This window comes from Hesperophylax consimilis, chromosome 16, assembly GCF_061612785.1.
Source record: "Hesperophylax consimilis isolate HC1 chromosome 16, BYU_Hcon_1.0, whole genome shotgun sequence".
NCBI classification, from domain to species: Eukaryota; Metazoa; Arthropoda; class Insecta; order Trichoptera; family Limnephilidae; genus Hesperophylax; species Hesperophylax consimilis.
The window spans coordinates 27,710,910-27,725,665 of record NC_142851.1 but is presented as its reverse complement, the minus strand read 5'-3'; the positions used below and the strand labels follow the sequence as shown (position 1 = coordinate 27,725,665).

Sequence of the window (14,756 nt, the reverse complement as noted above, 5' to 3'; positions counted from 1 at the left end):
AAGTACTACATAAACATCTTACTTATACAACTTAACATATCGTTACACACATAAAAAAAATACATATTTATACGCTTAATATAACATTTAACTTAATCCTAAACTCAACCAAAGAAAAAACTGTTCCAGAATGACTAAACAAATAAACTACCACTAAAAATAGATATTTTATCACTGTATAATTGTTTTAAGACACTCCACGTAGACAGAAAACCAAAGAGCGCGGGTTCAGTCCGATTTCATCCTTCATTTCCGATGTCATTATTTCACGCGCGCAAGGGCACGAGCAGTGGGGAGCGGAGGTTGCGGCAGGGGTTGCATGAGTCGCCAAATGACTCTCTTCTTGTCCGGGTTAAGGGTAGATTCCGAGAAACGACGATTCTGTGGCCTAAGCAATGTCATATGGCCCACATTCTATAACCGCACTGTATGCGTCGGACAGCGGGGTTTGCAGTATTGGTGCGGGTGGACGAGGGGCAAGGGGCAAGGGCCGAAGGGATGATCACATCTGGTGAATGTTCAAAGCACTGGTCTCGTATTATACACATTGGAATTCACACATCTTAGGATTAACAATATTATTTGTCACCTATTCTTAAAGTCGTTATACGTCCACACTGGTCACAGTAAAATTAGTTTTTAGTACACTTAAGCAATTTGAACACAGTAAGGAACATTTATTGACACTTTTAAGGGCGGAATGTATGAAATATCCCTTGTAATTGTCGAAGAAAGACGAGACCGACCAAAACGCGTCAGGCTGCTCCGAGAGCCCGACACTCATACTATCTAGTGATTTACAGGGTGCTATTATCTTGTAATTAATTTAGTGATGTTATTTTTTTATGTCGGAAGGAGGATCTGAAGAAAATACTTTCCCTCAGAGTCTATGTCATCTTTGAGAATGCTGAATGACAACTGTACAATTTCTAATCAGAATTAATTTTAATGTACATTTTTTGAATAACCGTACCTAGGTGTTCTATTTTCAATAAACTCTTTAATTATGTTTCAGATGTGAAATCTATACTCCACTACAGAATGTTTTGCCTGAGTCTTGATGTTAAAGATGCTAAAGCACGAAGGTAATAATACAATTATTTGAGCTCTTTACTGTTATTTAAAAGGTCACTTCTTGAAGTGCAGTTATAATCAATGTTTTTTTTTCTGGTTTCCACGAACAATCTGAAAAGGCATCACCTAAGGATTATACTCGTAAGGAGAATTTGGAAAATGTAGAAAGGTAAAACGTATTTAAGATTTTCGATGAAATTATTGTTGTTATTTATTACTTTAATTTTCTTTACAGTTTATCTGATGTACGTGTCTACATAAACAAGAACCAAAACAAGGCCAAAAACAAGAAACTTATCGACCGAAGTGGTCGATTAGTCGACCGTGGTCTTTCGCAATCCATTGACAATAGGTATGTTATAGTGATTAATTTTACTAATGTTTGTTATTTTACTATCGATATAAGATATATTCCGGATAGATGAATTATCAATCTACAAACTATCTACTTAATGGGAAAAAAGAATATCTGCTTCATACGAAAAAAATAATCTTCAGTAATACAAACATTCAAAAGTTTATAATAGTATATTGGCATCCAAATCAATGTATTTTTTCATAAATCGATGTCCATTTTTAACGTTCATTTTGCTTTTCTAGGTTGGATAAAAATGATACAGCCGAAGGAGGCCAAAAAAAGACGTATCGTCGACATTTTTTATTTTATTGACCAATTGAAATCCATATCGGACCATCCTCCTTTTGGATGCGGATTTGGAAACCTTTGCCATATCTGAGAAAAGATTTGGCCTTATGTCCAAAATACTGTTTGAATGTAACATGTGTCGCGCCAAATTTACAGTTCACACATGCGACCCAAATCCTAAACATACCATGGACGTCAATGTAGCAGTAGTATCGGGGATGACTCCTGCAGGAATCGGGCTTGCTCAACTGTCTGAGATTTTGACGGCTCCCGTACCCCCGATGTCCCAAAAATTGTTCAACAAGAAAAATGTGTTAGTGTCAAGGGAGTGGGAGAAATGCGCGTTAGTCGCCATGGAAGTCGCAGCGGAACGACAGCGTCAAGCAGCTATCGAAGAAGGTTCTCTGCAGGACGGAGTGGCAGTGATAGACGTGATCACTGATGGCCGTTGGTCGAAGCGATCATATAGAAAAAAATTATACCGCCCTCTCCGGTGCGGAAGCAATTATCGGCAGAAGATTTGGCGAGGAATTTACCAATTCGCAAACCACCAGTCATAAAAAACAAAACATCTGAACTTTTCCCTACAGTTATTTCAGAAAGTACAGATAAAAGGAGTAAACCTACGATATAATCTTAAATTTTAGAAGTGACTGATTGTATTTTTACATTTGAACGTATGTAAGAATACAATTCTTCTCCTTTGAGTTTAAAGAAATTAAATTTCTTTTGCTGTATTAACTCTTTAATTGATCTCTAATTTTATGCTATAAATGGACGCTTAGTTTTAACAATTTTACAGTCGTCAACTAAGCCAAGTATGGAATATCAATATTAATTATGTTATCAATACAAGCCACTTGGCATGGTAATACCAACTTGAGTACAACAACTGAAGAGCTTTAATTTCATTATTGACACCATGTCTGAGGGATTGTACATTTAAAAAGGTCTTGTTTGTGTTATAAAGTTTTAACGATTGAAAGTCCAGTTTTTTATTTTTCTTTTAACAATATTTAGAAAGTTTTAGGCGGTTATGAAGTGGTTTCACAATTCCAGCCATACGCGGTCTTGCTGTAGAACGGTATATCTAACTGACATTTTAAGTTTTTTTCAAAGGTTTTAGAGAAACGTTTCTTAAAGATACTGGAGTTATTTTTGGGCCATGTTAGATTTTTAACATCGATCACGGTAATGCTTGCCTTCTTGAATTAATAAACTTTTATTTGATCATTTGCGGCGAAGATATTTTTGACAATGGGTGTTTTTATCTTTCTGTATTCCAATCATTTGGCTTTGCTTCTAGGGTTGTGCCCTAGTATTGCTTTTTGGAGACTGTAAACGGATCTCTCGGCATTGAATGAAACTGCGGCAGAACAACTGCTGTTGCTACGAGTATATTGACGTCCATGGTATGTTTAGATTTTTGGTCTCATGTGTTGACTGTAAATTTGACGCGACACGTGTCACAATCCAACAGTATTTTTGAAATTAGGCCAACTCTTTGCTCAGATTGACAATAAGGTTTCCAGATCCGTATTTCGCTCGAAACATGTTTAGGGCAATAAGTTTATAGTTTAGGGTTCTTTCACCGTATTTATTGGGACATTTCGAAACCACCAATCCTTCATTTTTAGAGAATCTTGTATTATAAACAAGTTAAAAATAAAATTGAAAGTGTACCGGACGTACCTCCACCGACTTAAATTAATTTGCATAAATCTGAATTTACGCAGAGGCAGTTCCTTTACAAACTCACCTCTGCGCATATTCAACCGAGTTGCGTAACAGCGGCGCTCTTCCCTGTGAAAATTCCGAGAACCCAAAATAAATTCTCGGAATTTCTCGCTAACAAAGGGAGAGCTAAGCCCGTTGGTCCTTTAAAAGGCAGAAAACTTGCGCAATTCGGGAGAGAGCCAGCAACCATCGAACGATCAACATCTCTCCTGGACTGCCCTGACTGCCTTCTTCAAGCCTCTTCTGCCCTGGACCTTCACTTCAACCTGGCCTTCTTCTTTCTCCCGGCTCCCTGGTGTTCATCAAGAAGAAACTTTCACAATAGTCGAAGCGTCCCTTGTCAGGGCACAGGTTCCCCCCTACCTTCCTCCCCCCTGCCTTATACCTTTCTCCCACATTTTCACCATTTCTCGCTTTCCCTATATTTTTCCCCATTTTCCCCTTTCCTCATTTTTCCCTTTCCCCATATTTTTCCCCATTTTTTTCAACATTCTCCCTACTTTTTCCCGACCTTCTCTTCCAAGGCGTCGAAGCGGCCAGCCGGCCACTCCCGCTATATCGTCTGTGCGGCCGGCGACTACAGTGCCGTCCCGTACAGAAAGTTCACTGAAAGCTTAAACTATTAAAAGTAGTAATTTCTTAAAAATGTAAATAAATAAAGCCCCTTTCACATATACATACACACACTGATTATTTATGAGAGGAAATTATAAAAACAAAAATACATTTTAGAATATAATTTTATGTTGCATGCATGTTTTATTACTCTTTATAATTATTGAATTGTTTAAATGAATAAATAAATAATTACAAAAAAGTCTTCTGATTTGTAAGTCCTTAGGAGGCACTTAGGGTCTTTCTATCTATATTTATAATATAATAAATTTGATAAGCAAGATATAAAAAAAAGCAAGCATAAAAATGTAAATGTGTATATAATTTATATAAATGTACGAAAATAGATATTACATTATATTGCGCATATTATACAAAATGTCGGGGGTAAAGTGCACAAACTTCAAGTGATTCTACATGATAGTACAAGTAAAAAAGAAAAAAAAAAGTTGATTTTAGACTGTCAATGTGTTTATTAATTTCATTTGTTGTGATGGGTGAAAAATATTCTAAGGAGTTAATTGAATCTAGATTAACTTAAAATAAACTTAAATTAAATTGAGACTAAGTGTAAAGATGAGTCTACGTGTGTTGTATTATTAATTTTACTAGAAGATTCAAGTACTTGATCTACTACATTTGTAAAAAAGTCGTTAAAGTTTTCGGCAACAGCCGATTTGTCAGTTATAATATTTTTATTTATTATAATCTCATTGACATCGGTTGATAATTTTTTTTTTAGTGATTTCATTAATAATATTTCACATTTACGATACCAAAATCATTTTTTGCATTATTAATTTGTTTTGTTTTCATAAAAGGCATTATTCTTGTGTTATTTTTTTGACAGGCTTTTTGATAATTTAACATCTCTTTGAATAGTTTATCTCTTTGTTTAATAGAGACTATTAGTCCTACGGCGATCCAAGGTTTAATCGGTTTAATCTTTTTATAATTTCTCTTAGTGATAACAATTTTATTTGTGCTCTTCGAAATATAATCTTGTAGAGTTTTATAAAATAATTCTAATGCTGAATTTGGGTTAGCTATTGATACTATATTGTCCCATTTTTCTGAATGTAGTAGATTATTTAATGTGATGTAATTATTTTAATTTTTTTCAACAGCGTTAGTACAGAGTGGTATATTATACTTTTGAATTTTTTTGTTAAGATGTTGTGTCCATAGAATCACATAGAATGTTGGGAAGTGGTCAGTAATGTTTGTTTTTAGAGTTGAAGATTTAGTTATAACGAGATTTTGTGTTATGATAAATATGTGATCTAAAGTCGTGGAATTATTCAGATTTTCTCTTGTTGGTGAGTTAATGTATGATTGATATCCTGCATGTGACAAACAATTTAAGTATTCATTTATAAATTTTGTTCTTTTCATTTATAAATTTTGTTCTTTTCATTTATGTTTATATTAATATCACCAGTTAACATTGCAAAGTTAAAGTTATTTCTGTCATTTTTAAAAGGAAATTTAGTTCATTATTGAATAGAGATTCATTTAACCCTAGATTCATAACCATTCGTCCCGCAGACCGCGCAAAACGTAAATTTGTTTCTAGTGTCTCGAAGAGATAAAATGATGATCTCTCAAGGACCTTCCTAGATCGCTTGTTCATTAGTAACGCGGGTTCGCTTGCCTCGCAGTGAAGTCTTGTGGACTAGTTATAGACCTTTGAACGTCTGAGAGACGAATGTTTATGAATATCTAGTGTAACTTTTGACGAGACTGCAAGTTATTTTGAAAACATTGTTTTTGATGAGTTCTGGTTATACAGAGTAAAAGTAAGTATATGATATTATTCTATATGAGTTATTATTTATAGTTACATCTTATTTTATCGTTCAAAATGTATTATTGTGTGTATTTTACATCAAATCTTTTTATTTTATTTTAGAATGGATGATCGGCAAATTGATGACTATTTGAATCGTTTATCTGATTCTGGTGATGATGATTTTACCAGTCAGCAAAAGGATGTAGAAATCAGTGATGTCGAATTAGATGAAATGGTCCCGACAGATTCCGACAGTGATAACGACATGGTTACGTAAAAGAACCGAAATGCCAACTTTGAAGAGATGCCTAAAAAGGAAAATCGCCGAAGTTTTAGATGAAATGCCTACCATTGCCACACCTGGTCTAAGTGGTACTCAAAAAATGGTTTGTCGTTATTGTGATTATAAAAAACGGCATATGACAAGGTTCCAATGCAAGCAATGCAAAAAGTATATGTGCATGGACCATCGCGGCTTCATGTGTGTGGAATGTACCGATGAAATTTAATTTTAACTTGTTTATTATTTTTTTGTTACCTAATTAAACATATTAAAAAGTGCCATACTTAATTGATTTATTTTATTTACAAGTACCCCAAAACTCGTCACTTAAATTTAGTCGTCTGCGAGATGAATGTTTATGAATAATGTTCCTCTTAGATAAGGTTATGAATCTAGGGTTAAGGAAGGTGATCTATAGATAGCTAATAGCAGATAAGTAGTGGGTAAATGTTAATTAGCTGTTTTAAAGTCTATAATTTCGAAGGCAGTTTGTTAAAGATTTTTTTTTATAAATACAGTGATACCATCGCGACCAGTATGTTTACATTCAGATGAAATAGTTACATATCCTGGCAGGTTATAGGGGATTACTTCTATCATTTGTGTTTCTGTTAAAATAACAAAACTAGGAGAAAAATAAAGACTATCGAGAAGAATACAGAGTTCATCAAAGTGCATTCTTAAACTTCTAATATTCATATTAAGAATTGAAAAATTAATGTCTTTAAAGTGATTATTTAGTTAACTTGTGTTTTTACAAATGTAATTTTCATCAGACATTTTGAAAGATATGTTATTTTCACTTGTAATGAGTTTTTATTTATTTATTTAACGCCCAGAGGGCTTTTACATGTAGGGAGTTGTTTGCTATATGGTTTATTATTCTTTATTCGGAGGGGATGTCTTCTGAAGATCTCATTTGTAAGATTGGAGATGTTTCGTTTATTCTCGTCCATATTTTTCCATTTTTTGCCCAAACAAATTTGTACCTAAGTCTTGACGATTTAGCTAGGTATAGTAGGTGTTTATTAAATTGGGTCAGTTGTTCGTTAATATATATTGTATTGATTTCTTCAAAATTTATGTGATTTGCGTATAAAATACAATATTTTTTTATGTGCTACAATTACGTCTTACTATCTTTGTTTTGTAGAGAAACTACTATGGGAGTATTTTTTTTCGGGTTTTTATTTTTGTTTTTGAAAATATTTGCCACTTTAATCGTTTCTTTATCACATTTGAGTGTTTCTAGTATATTATCAAATACTTTTGTGATATTTTAATTTTCCTTAAAAGGAACACCCTGTATTTCGACGTTGTTTTGTTTTTCATTTTGCTCCATTTTATTAATGTGTAGTTTTATTTCTTTATTTTCTGCTTGAAGTTGTTTATTACCTTCATTTCGACTTTCATGCTAATCTGCTCGGTGCTAACTAAAAATGGTAAGGACGGCTCGTTTGAAATAGAGCAAAAATATCTCAACAAATGCTTTATTTGCATTTAAAGATACACTACAAGAACAAAGCGTGTTTTTAATAATTTTCGGAGCTTACTTTTCGATTTTTTTCTATCGAGGGAATTTCATGTCATTGACGTTTCGCCATAACAAAAGTACCTATAGATATTATCTTCCCAAATAACTTTTTTTTTCGAACTTAAAAACTTAAAAAGAGTTAAATAGAAACTTGTTATAAATCAGTAGAAATTGGGTATGCGGGGGCTTAACTCTGGCTTCAATGAAACCCCGTTCCCGAATTGGTCATGTGTTAACCCTTAAATGCATGATTTATTTATTTTTCTGGAAAAAAAATATTTTGTAGATATTTACATGCATATGCAAGGAAATATAAAGAATTTTATTTTTTTGTAATTTTTTAATGATATTTGATTAAAAAAAAAATGTTGCAGGTTTACAACACCATGTATTTAATAAAAATTAATATGAACAATTTACGTATGAAAAAAAAAAAAAACCTAAAAAAATTTCTCAAAACTAATAAGTGTACCGGAAAAATACGAGTTATTACATATAAGTATTGTATTATTGTATCTACTTACCTAAAAAAATCAAAATAATAACAGCAAAACAAAACTGTAATTCTAACCTCCAACCAATTTTCGAGAATCTTCGCTTTGTTAAAGAAAAAGTGACATTTGACATTCGCGAAAGAAAAAAAAGGTGATGCCACTCGATAAAATATATTACCGTGAACTTGATAATTCTAAAACGGCATGCATTAAGTACACACCAAAGAGTTAAAAGTGGTTTGAACGGTATGTTGCAGTTTTGCAACAGTATGCATTTAAGGGTTAAGGCGAAATAGGTAGACTTGACCTGAAATTTGGCATTTTTGAGGCCAGTTTTAGACGTATGGACACTTTTCTAGAAAACAACACAAATTGATTTTGAAAGATCGTTATTTTATCTAGTAAAGTAAGATGTTAAATTTTGAAAAATAAATTTATTTTCATATCATAATAAAGTGTTACCGTTGGACGTTGCGCAGATTTGTTGCCTTTTAAAAGGTGAATTTGTATTATACAACAAATATTTCAAATCATATAATATACAGTATAAACAATCAATAAATTATCTATCATAAGTATGTATAAGAATTTTGTTTTTATTTAAAATAGAATTTCTAATAAATAAATCCGAACACGCGTTTTGTGACGAAAATCCCTCAATTTGACTATTTATTTAAGGTCTTACAAATTGGTATAGTTTAGATTTTTTTACAAAAATAATTTACCAAGACATTATTGAAACATTAGAAATAATTTAAGACCAATAAATATATTCTTAAAGTAAATAATAGTAATTAATTTCGATTCGCGTTTGTGCATTTTTATTAACTCGGCAGAAGACAAAATTTTGTCATTCTCCGCCGCGACCGGGCGGCAAGCGGACGTGTAGTTCACGCCGGTCTAGTGAATAACATTTTAAAGAAATTCCTCGCTTAAAAATGGGGAGGAAAATATCCTTGGAACAAAAGTTTTATTAGAAAACACAAATTACGAAATCAAAAACGTGCGTGGGAGATATATTTTCAAAAAAACAAAGGTTAGTGATATTTAATTAGCCGTGTACATTGTACGTACTTATATGCTACAGGGTCGTTCGAAAGAATCAGTCAGCACATATTATTTATTACATTTGACGATAATTTTGTGTTGTTTAATTTCTAGGGAAAAGAATCAACTATGGACTATCAGGAGTTTATGTCTGTCATCGATGTTTCATGTATAAATGTCAAAACTTATGCCAAGCGTGAAACTGTTTGTGATTGGTGGTCAAAAAGTGCCACGAACCAAATGAATTTTGATTCGTGATGTGCGATTCAAATCATTTTATTGTTCATTATTTCTATTTTATTGTCCAATTCACTATTACGTTGATATAATTCAACATATTTAATATTTTTTGTGTTACTTTTTGTCAGTTTCATAATGTCATATTGTGAATTGAGTTTCTTGTTTTAGGAAAAAAGACGAGGTTATTTTTGACATACTAACATATGATTTTTCAATCGAAATTTACCTGGTAAATTTAATAACATTTCGAAAATTAGACGAGTCAGGTCGCTCCGTTAACTATGAAAACAAATACATGAAAGCGATACAATATTATGCGATCGCATAACTACATATGTAGGTAGGTACCGTAGAAAATAGTTGGAAATAAAACCTAGTTTTAATATATATACTACTTCAGTTGTAAGGAATAAACCCTCTTTTCAATGTCATACATATCAAATCAAGTAATACTTTAAAGATAAGTATTAGAAATAAAACTTACCGGTAATACCTTTCGGACAAACGAATAAATAAGTAAAACAAAAGATTTTTACTCACCTTTGGAAAGCTCATGTAAAATATTAAAAAAAAAACAAATTAAACAAATATTTGAAATTTTTTTTAAATGTATATTCATATACCTACATATTTTATATCTACCATGTCAACAAACTGCATTTGTATTTATTTATGTTTACGCACTCCGACGTATAATTTACAAATATGTATGTACTACTTATTAGGAAGAAAGCTACAACCGAGAATTAAACAATAATTGTTATTTCATCGGAACCATGCTGTAGTTTTCGTTAGCCGCGCGAATGTACGGCTCGCAGCGGATTGAATTCGGTATTTCTGTCTCGTTCTAAAAAAACGTCCGATCGCGAGACCGTCTTTAAACGAAATTTGAATTCTCGTCCGCTGGTTAAGCCGCCTTAATGTGTTGGAATGACATATGTGTTATTGAATCTTCGTTTCATAAATAAAATAATCATTGATTTTGTGTCCACCTAGACGAGATAGTCGAGTGCCTTAAGGCCCTGGACACATGGGGCGCTAGTCAGCTGGTATGTGCCGACAGGGCCGAGGAAGCCCTGGCGCTCCCGGGTGCCGCGGGGGTAACGCTGCTGTTGGCCTGCTGGCTGGGAAACGACTCCGCCCTGCGGTTGCTGCTCAAGGGGGGCGCGGACCCGCTGCTGCTGGACCCACAGGGCAGGTGAGAAGTTGATTGGTTAAAACACATTTACAAGTAAGACCTACTCAAGGTTGTTATTGTGCATTGGGAAATTACTAACTAATCGTTACGCCATTTACACGTTGGGCTATAAGGATGAGCCATCATACAACTCCTTGGCACAGTAGGTACTCACACTCAATACTTTATTCAAAATAGAAAAGACGGGAAACTCATGCGAATGAGTCAAACTGCCTAAATTCGATGTTGCTAGTTTTTTAGCTGCAGAGATAAACATTTTTTATTAGTAAGAATTCAAAACAGAGCTTATACAGTCTAACTAAAACACTGTTTAACGGTTTGGAAGTGTTTTTTATTTATTAGTAAGGCTGTTTATGTATAAGGATTGTATTAGGACATAGGTAACTATGTATATATTCAAAAACCATAAATAAAATAAAATAAATAAATCCAGTTAAAGCATCTGATTACTTGGTGGTGATTATAACTGAGACTAATGTGATGATATGGTTTCAGGAATGGACTACATCTAGCAGCGCTTGTCGGCAGCGCAGAATGCGTGAAGTTAATGTTAGAGCATGGATCTCCTGCGAGCGCTTGGGACAAAGCGAGCAAGGCAACCCCCCTTCACTGTGCCGCAAGCGCTAAAAGTGTGGAATGCATACAGGTAGGAGAATAATATATGGTCTTTCCACCGGGAATCACTCTTCTGGTACTTACAAGCACTTAAGAGACAGAGGGAAATTAATTAATCAACTCAAGCTAAATGAATATGAAATCACTGGACATGAACACATGTGTTATATTGGTCTTTCTTCATTCAGATTCTTGTCAAGCACGGCGCTGATGTGAATGCAGGTATCAACGACCGCTCGCCACTACATTATGCAGTACAAAGCGAAGCTGCAGACTGCGTGGAAGAGTTGTTGAAGAGCGGGGCGAGAGCAGATACTCCACAGGTCAGTTGCGTTTCCAAGTAAATCGATATTGCACAAGAAAGTAGATCCAAAATCCGAAATAAATGGGATCTAACAACAAGGCTCAATGAAATAATTTTGTTAATTTTCACCAGTCAGTACAATTATATACTACTTGTGTTTTGGTTGATATGGTATCTTTATGACTGCCCAAACTATTTTCCTATAGTCTGCAGCCACCCAACACGTCTTTGTTATACAGAGTAAATTGTATCTTCTATCCTTGTTAAATGCCTTCTCCAACGGACCCGTCCAGTTTTATAAACCTGATTATTGACGAATATTTAATCCTCAGATCTACCTGTGACCATTTCTGACAAAGGACATCACGTAAAAAAAAAACATGATAAAAACTAAATATGTAATCCCTTTTGGTGTTCGGTAATCTTTCACCCTTGCTAAGGTCCTATACAGACTAGCCGTCCCAGTTTGTTAATGATTTATCGATCAAATAAAAAAGGCTAGAATCCTGTAATTTGTCTCACGGTGTATCTTGATTGCTTGTTTTGCAGGGTTCCAAGAAGACACCGCTCCACGTGGCCGCGGAACTCGGCTCAACGGTGTGCGCCAGCCTACTTCTGCGGCACGGGGCCGATGTCCACGCGTGCTTCGAGCCCGACCAACTCACGGCGCTTCATCTGGCTGCTAAGGATGGGTACTCGGCCTGCGCAAGGGAGTTGCTCGACCGAGGGGCTCCCACGGATACGCCCAATAAGAAAGCGCAGACGGCCTTACACTTGGGTAAGAACTGGACGAATTTGATAAATAAGGACACAAACAACAGATAACAATTATTATTATTGACTTTTGAACAATTTTCTAGACAAGAAAAATAAAGAAGTTGTCGAAATCGAGATTAGCATTACCAAGTTAACTAAATCTAACGAAAACTAAGAATACGTCTAACATAAAAAATTGAGATGACAATTTAGCTACAAAATGGTTACACCACCGGGCATAATGTATTCCGGTAGACCAATGATTTATCAATAATGTCGATAACTTGTTATCGTTTCCGAGCACGGCTGCAGATCGCTAATGTAGAATTGAAGTTCGCGTTGAATAAATTAAGAATATTTAGAACAATTTAATTTTCAAGTTAAAGTTTAAGGTTCATATCGATTGGTTCACAGTACTTGGATAATATCAGAACTCGAATAGGACTATTACAGAACGTGGATATTAACTTTGAAATTTGATGAATTGTTCAAATACTGTGAAACAACCCGTCCGTAGGCGCTGTGAACCGTTGTTTGTTTGTTGGCGATCTGTAGTCATGCTCGGCAACGTGACCGAAATTATTAAACATCATTATCAAGGATCAAGGAATGGAATTCTTCCGTGTTCTTTCCTATAAATTTGTTGGAGATAAATTGCAGCAAGCAAAGTACACAAAAGTCAAATTATATGGTCAAAAGGATGAGCGAAATTTCAATAATCAAGTGCACATTTGCTCCAGCCTGCATAGCCCAAGAGCGCGACATGGTGGAGTTGCTCGTGGCGCGCGGTGCCAGCAAGGACGTGCGCGACCTGGACGGGCACACGCCACTGCACGCTGCGCTGGGCCGCACAGTGCCCGGGTCAGAGTGCGCGCGCGTGCTGGTAGAGAAGGGTGCCGATCCCAATGTGGCCAACAACGACGGTTACACATCCGTGCACCTGGCGGCGCTGAACGAGTTCCCTTCGTACGTGCGAATGCTGCTTGGTAAGAACATAAACTTAGTCATTTATTCTCTACTTCCACTTTTGTTTTTAAATACTACACAATTATTCAACTTGCAGAAGCTCATAATCCCCTTGTAATATTTATTCACTGAAGAAAAATTAAACTACCTCTTGACAAAACTATATGCATCTCCTACTAACATATGTTCTTGCATTACCTGACACAACCTGTTACTCAATTACCAGTCCCTGTCTGACAGTTTGGAATACCTACGTGATTGACAGTTAGTAGACCTAAAGTTGGAAACGCTATCTCTGAACAACAAGAAGTAAACCTTTGAGTTCCTCAAGGATCTGTTTAGGGACCGCTCCTTCTTATTATATACATAAATGATAGTAAAGTGCCTGAAGTACTGTTCAATCAAACTTTTTGACAATGACACACTTTTATATAGTATAACAAATTGAATTTTAAAAATACAAAGTGAACTTCATGAAATATCTAAATGGTTAAATATAAATAAATTAAAATTAAATGTAACTAAAAGTAAATTCATGGTGTTAGGTAAAAAACAAAACGGAATTATTACCCCAAACATAGACAGTCAAAACATGAAGAAGTAGACGAAATTAAATAATTAGGAATCATTATTGATAGCAAATCAAAACTCAACTCTAACAAGGAATAGTTGTAACATTATTTCATTACATTGGGGAAGATTAATTAAGGTTAACAATAAAAACCCAGACTTTTTTTTATCAAAAGTAAAAGAATATAAAAATTTATTGTAAAATCAGGATTATTACATGAGACTCTCGAGAAACATATCGGAAAAATTCTTAATTATAATTCCTTATCTCAGTTGTTGTTTTTGTCTCGAAGAGACTCAAAAGATTGTTAAATAAATATTGTATCATACACGAATTACCTATCTACCCACCAAATGAAAAGACTAAAATCCGATCAAGAACTCAAATCAATGTCATAATTTTAATCTTAGGGCGCCAGTCTTCCTCTAATCATTGGAAAAAAAAAATTATAACAACATTATGAAGTAACTACCAAGTCATGAAATTAAATATGAAATATGTACGTCTCACGCTTTCCGCTGTCAAACCCCACCTCGGAGACGAGGATCTCCTCTCATAGACACAATCACCCGATGGTACTTGTTTGAAGACTGAAGCCCAGGTTTGTCTTTGGAAATCTCCTCTCTGTAAAGTAATGCATGGCTAGAATTCTCGCAGTCCCATTCTTATTAGGTACCTCTGTGACGGACGCAACATATCAGTTCGTTACATTGCCTCCTCCCATTAGAAAAGATTTTCAAAGAAAATTCTGGCACCCCTGTCGCCACATCCCCGAGCAACCTCTCGGCAAACTGCTGATCATTCAAGATGCGTAGAAGATGATTTCAGAATAGACCCTTGAAACCAGGTTACTCTGATTCATCATAAGTCTGGCCATGATTGTA

General features: G+C 34.7%; 1 protein-coding gene across 1 annotated transcript in view; it reads left to right on the top strand.

The window, feature by feature from the left end:
* The window catches only part of LOC149416970 (transient receptor potential channel pyrexia-like), a 58,585-nt gene that overhangs the window by 20,051 nt on the left and 23,778 nt on the right, over nt 1–14,756 (top strand). Inside the window, exons 3-7 of the mRNA XM_089641356.1 lie at nt 10,459–10,660; nt 11,156–11,306; nt 11,464–11,607; nt 12,138–12,357; nt 13,076–13,321. Coding sequence (XP_089497482.1) covers nt 10,459–10,660; nt 11,156–11,306; nt 11,464–11,607; nt 12,138–12,357; nt 13,076–13,321 — 963 coding nt within the window. The remainder of the gene's footprint in view (nt 1–10,458; nt 10,661–11,155; nt 11,307–11,463; nt 11,608–12,137; nt 12,358–13,075; nt 13,322–14,756) is intronic.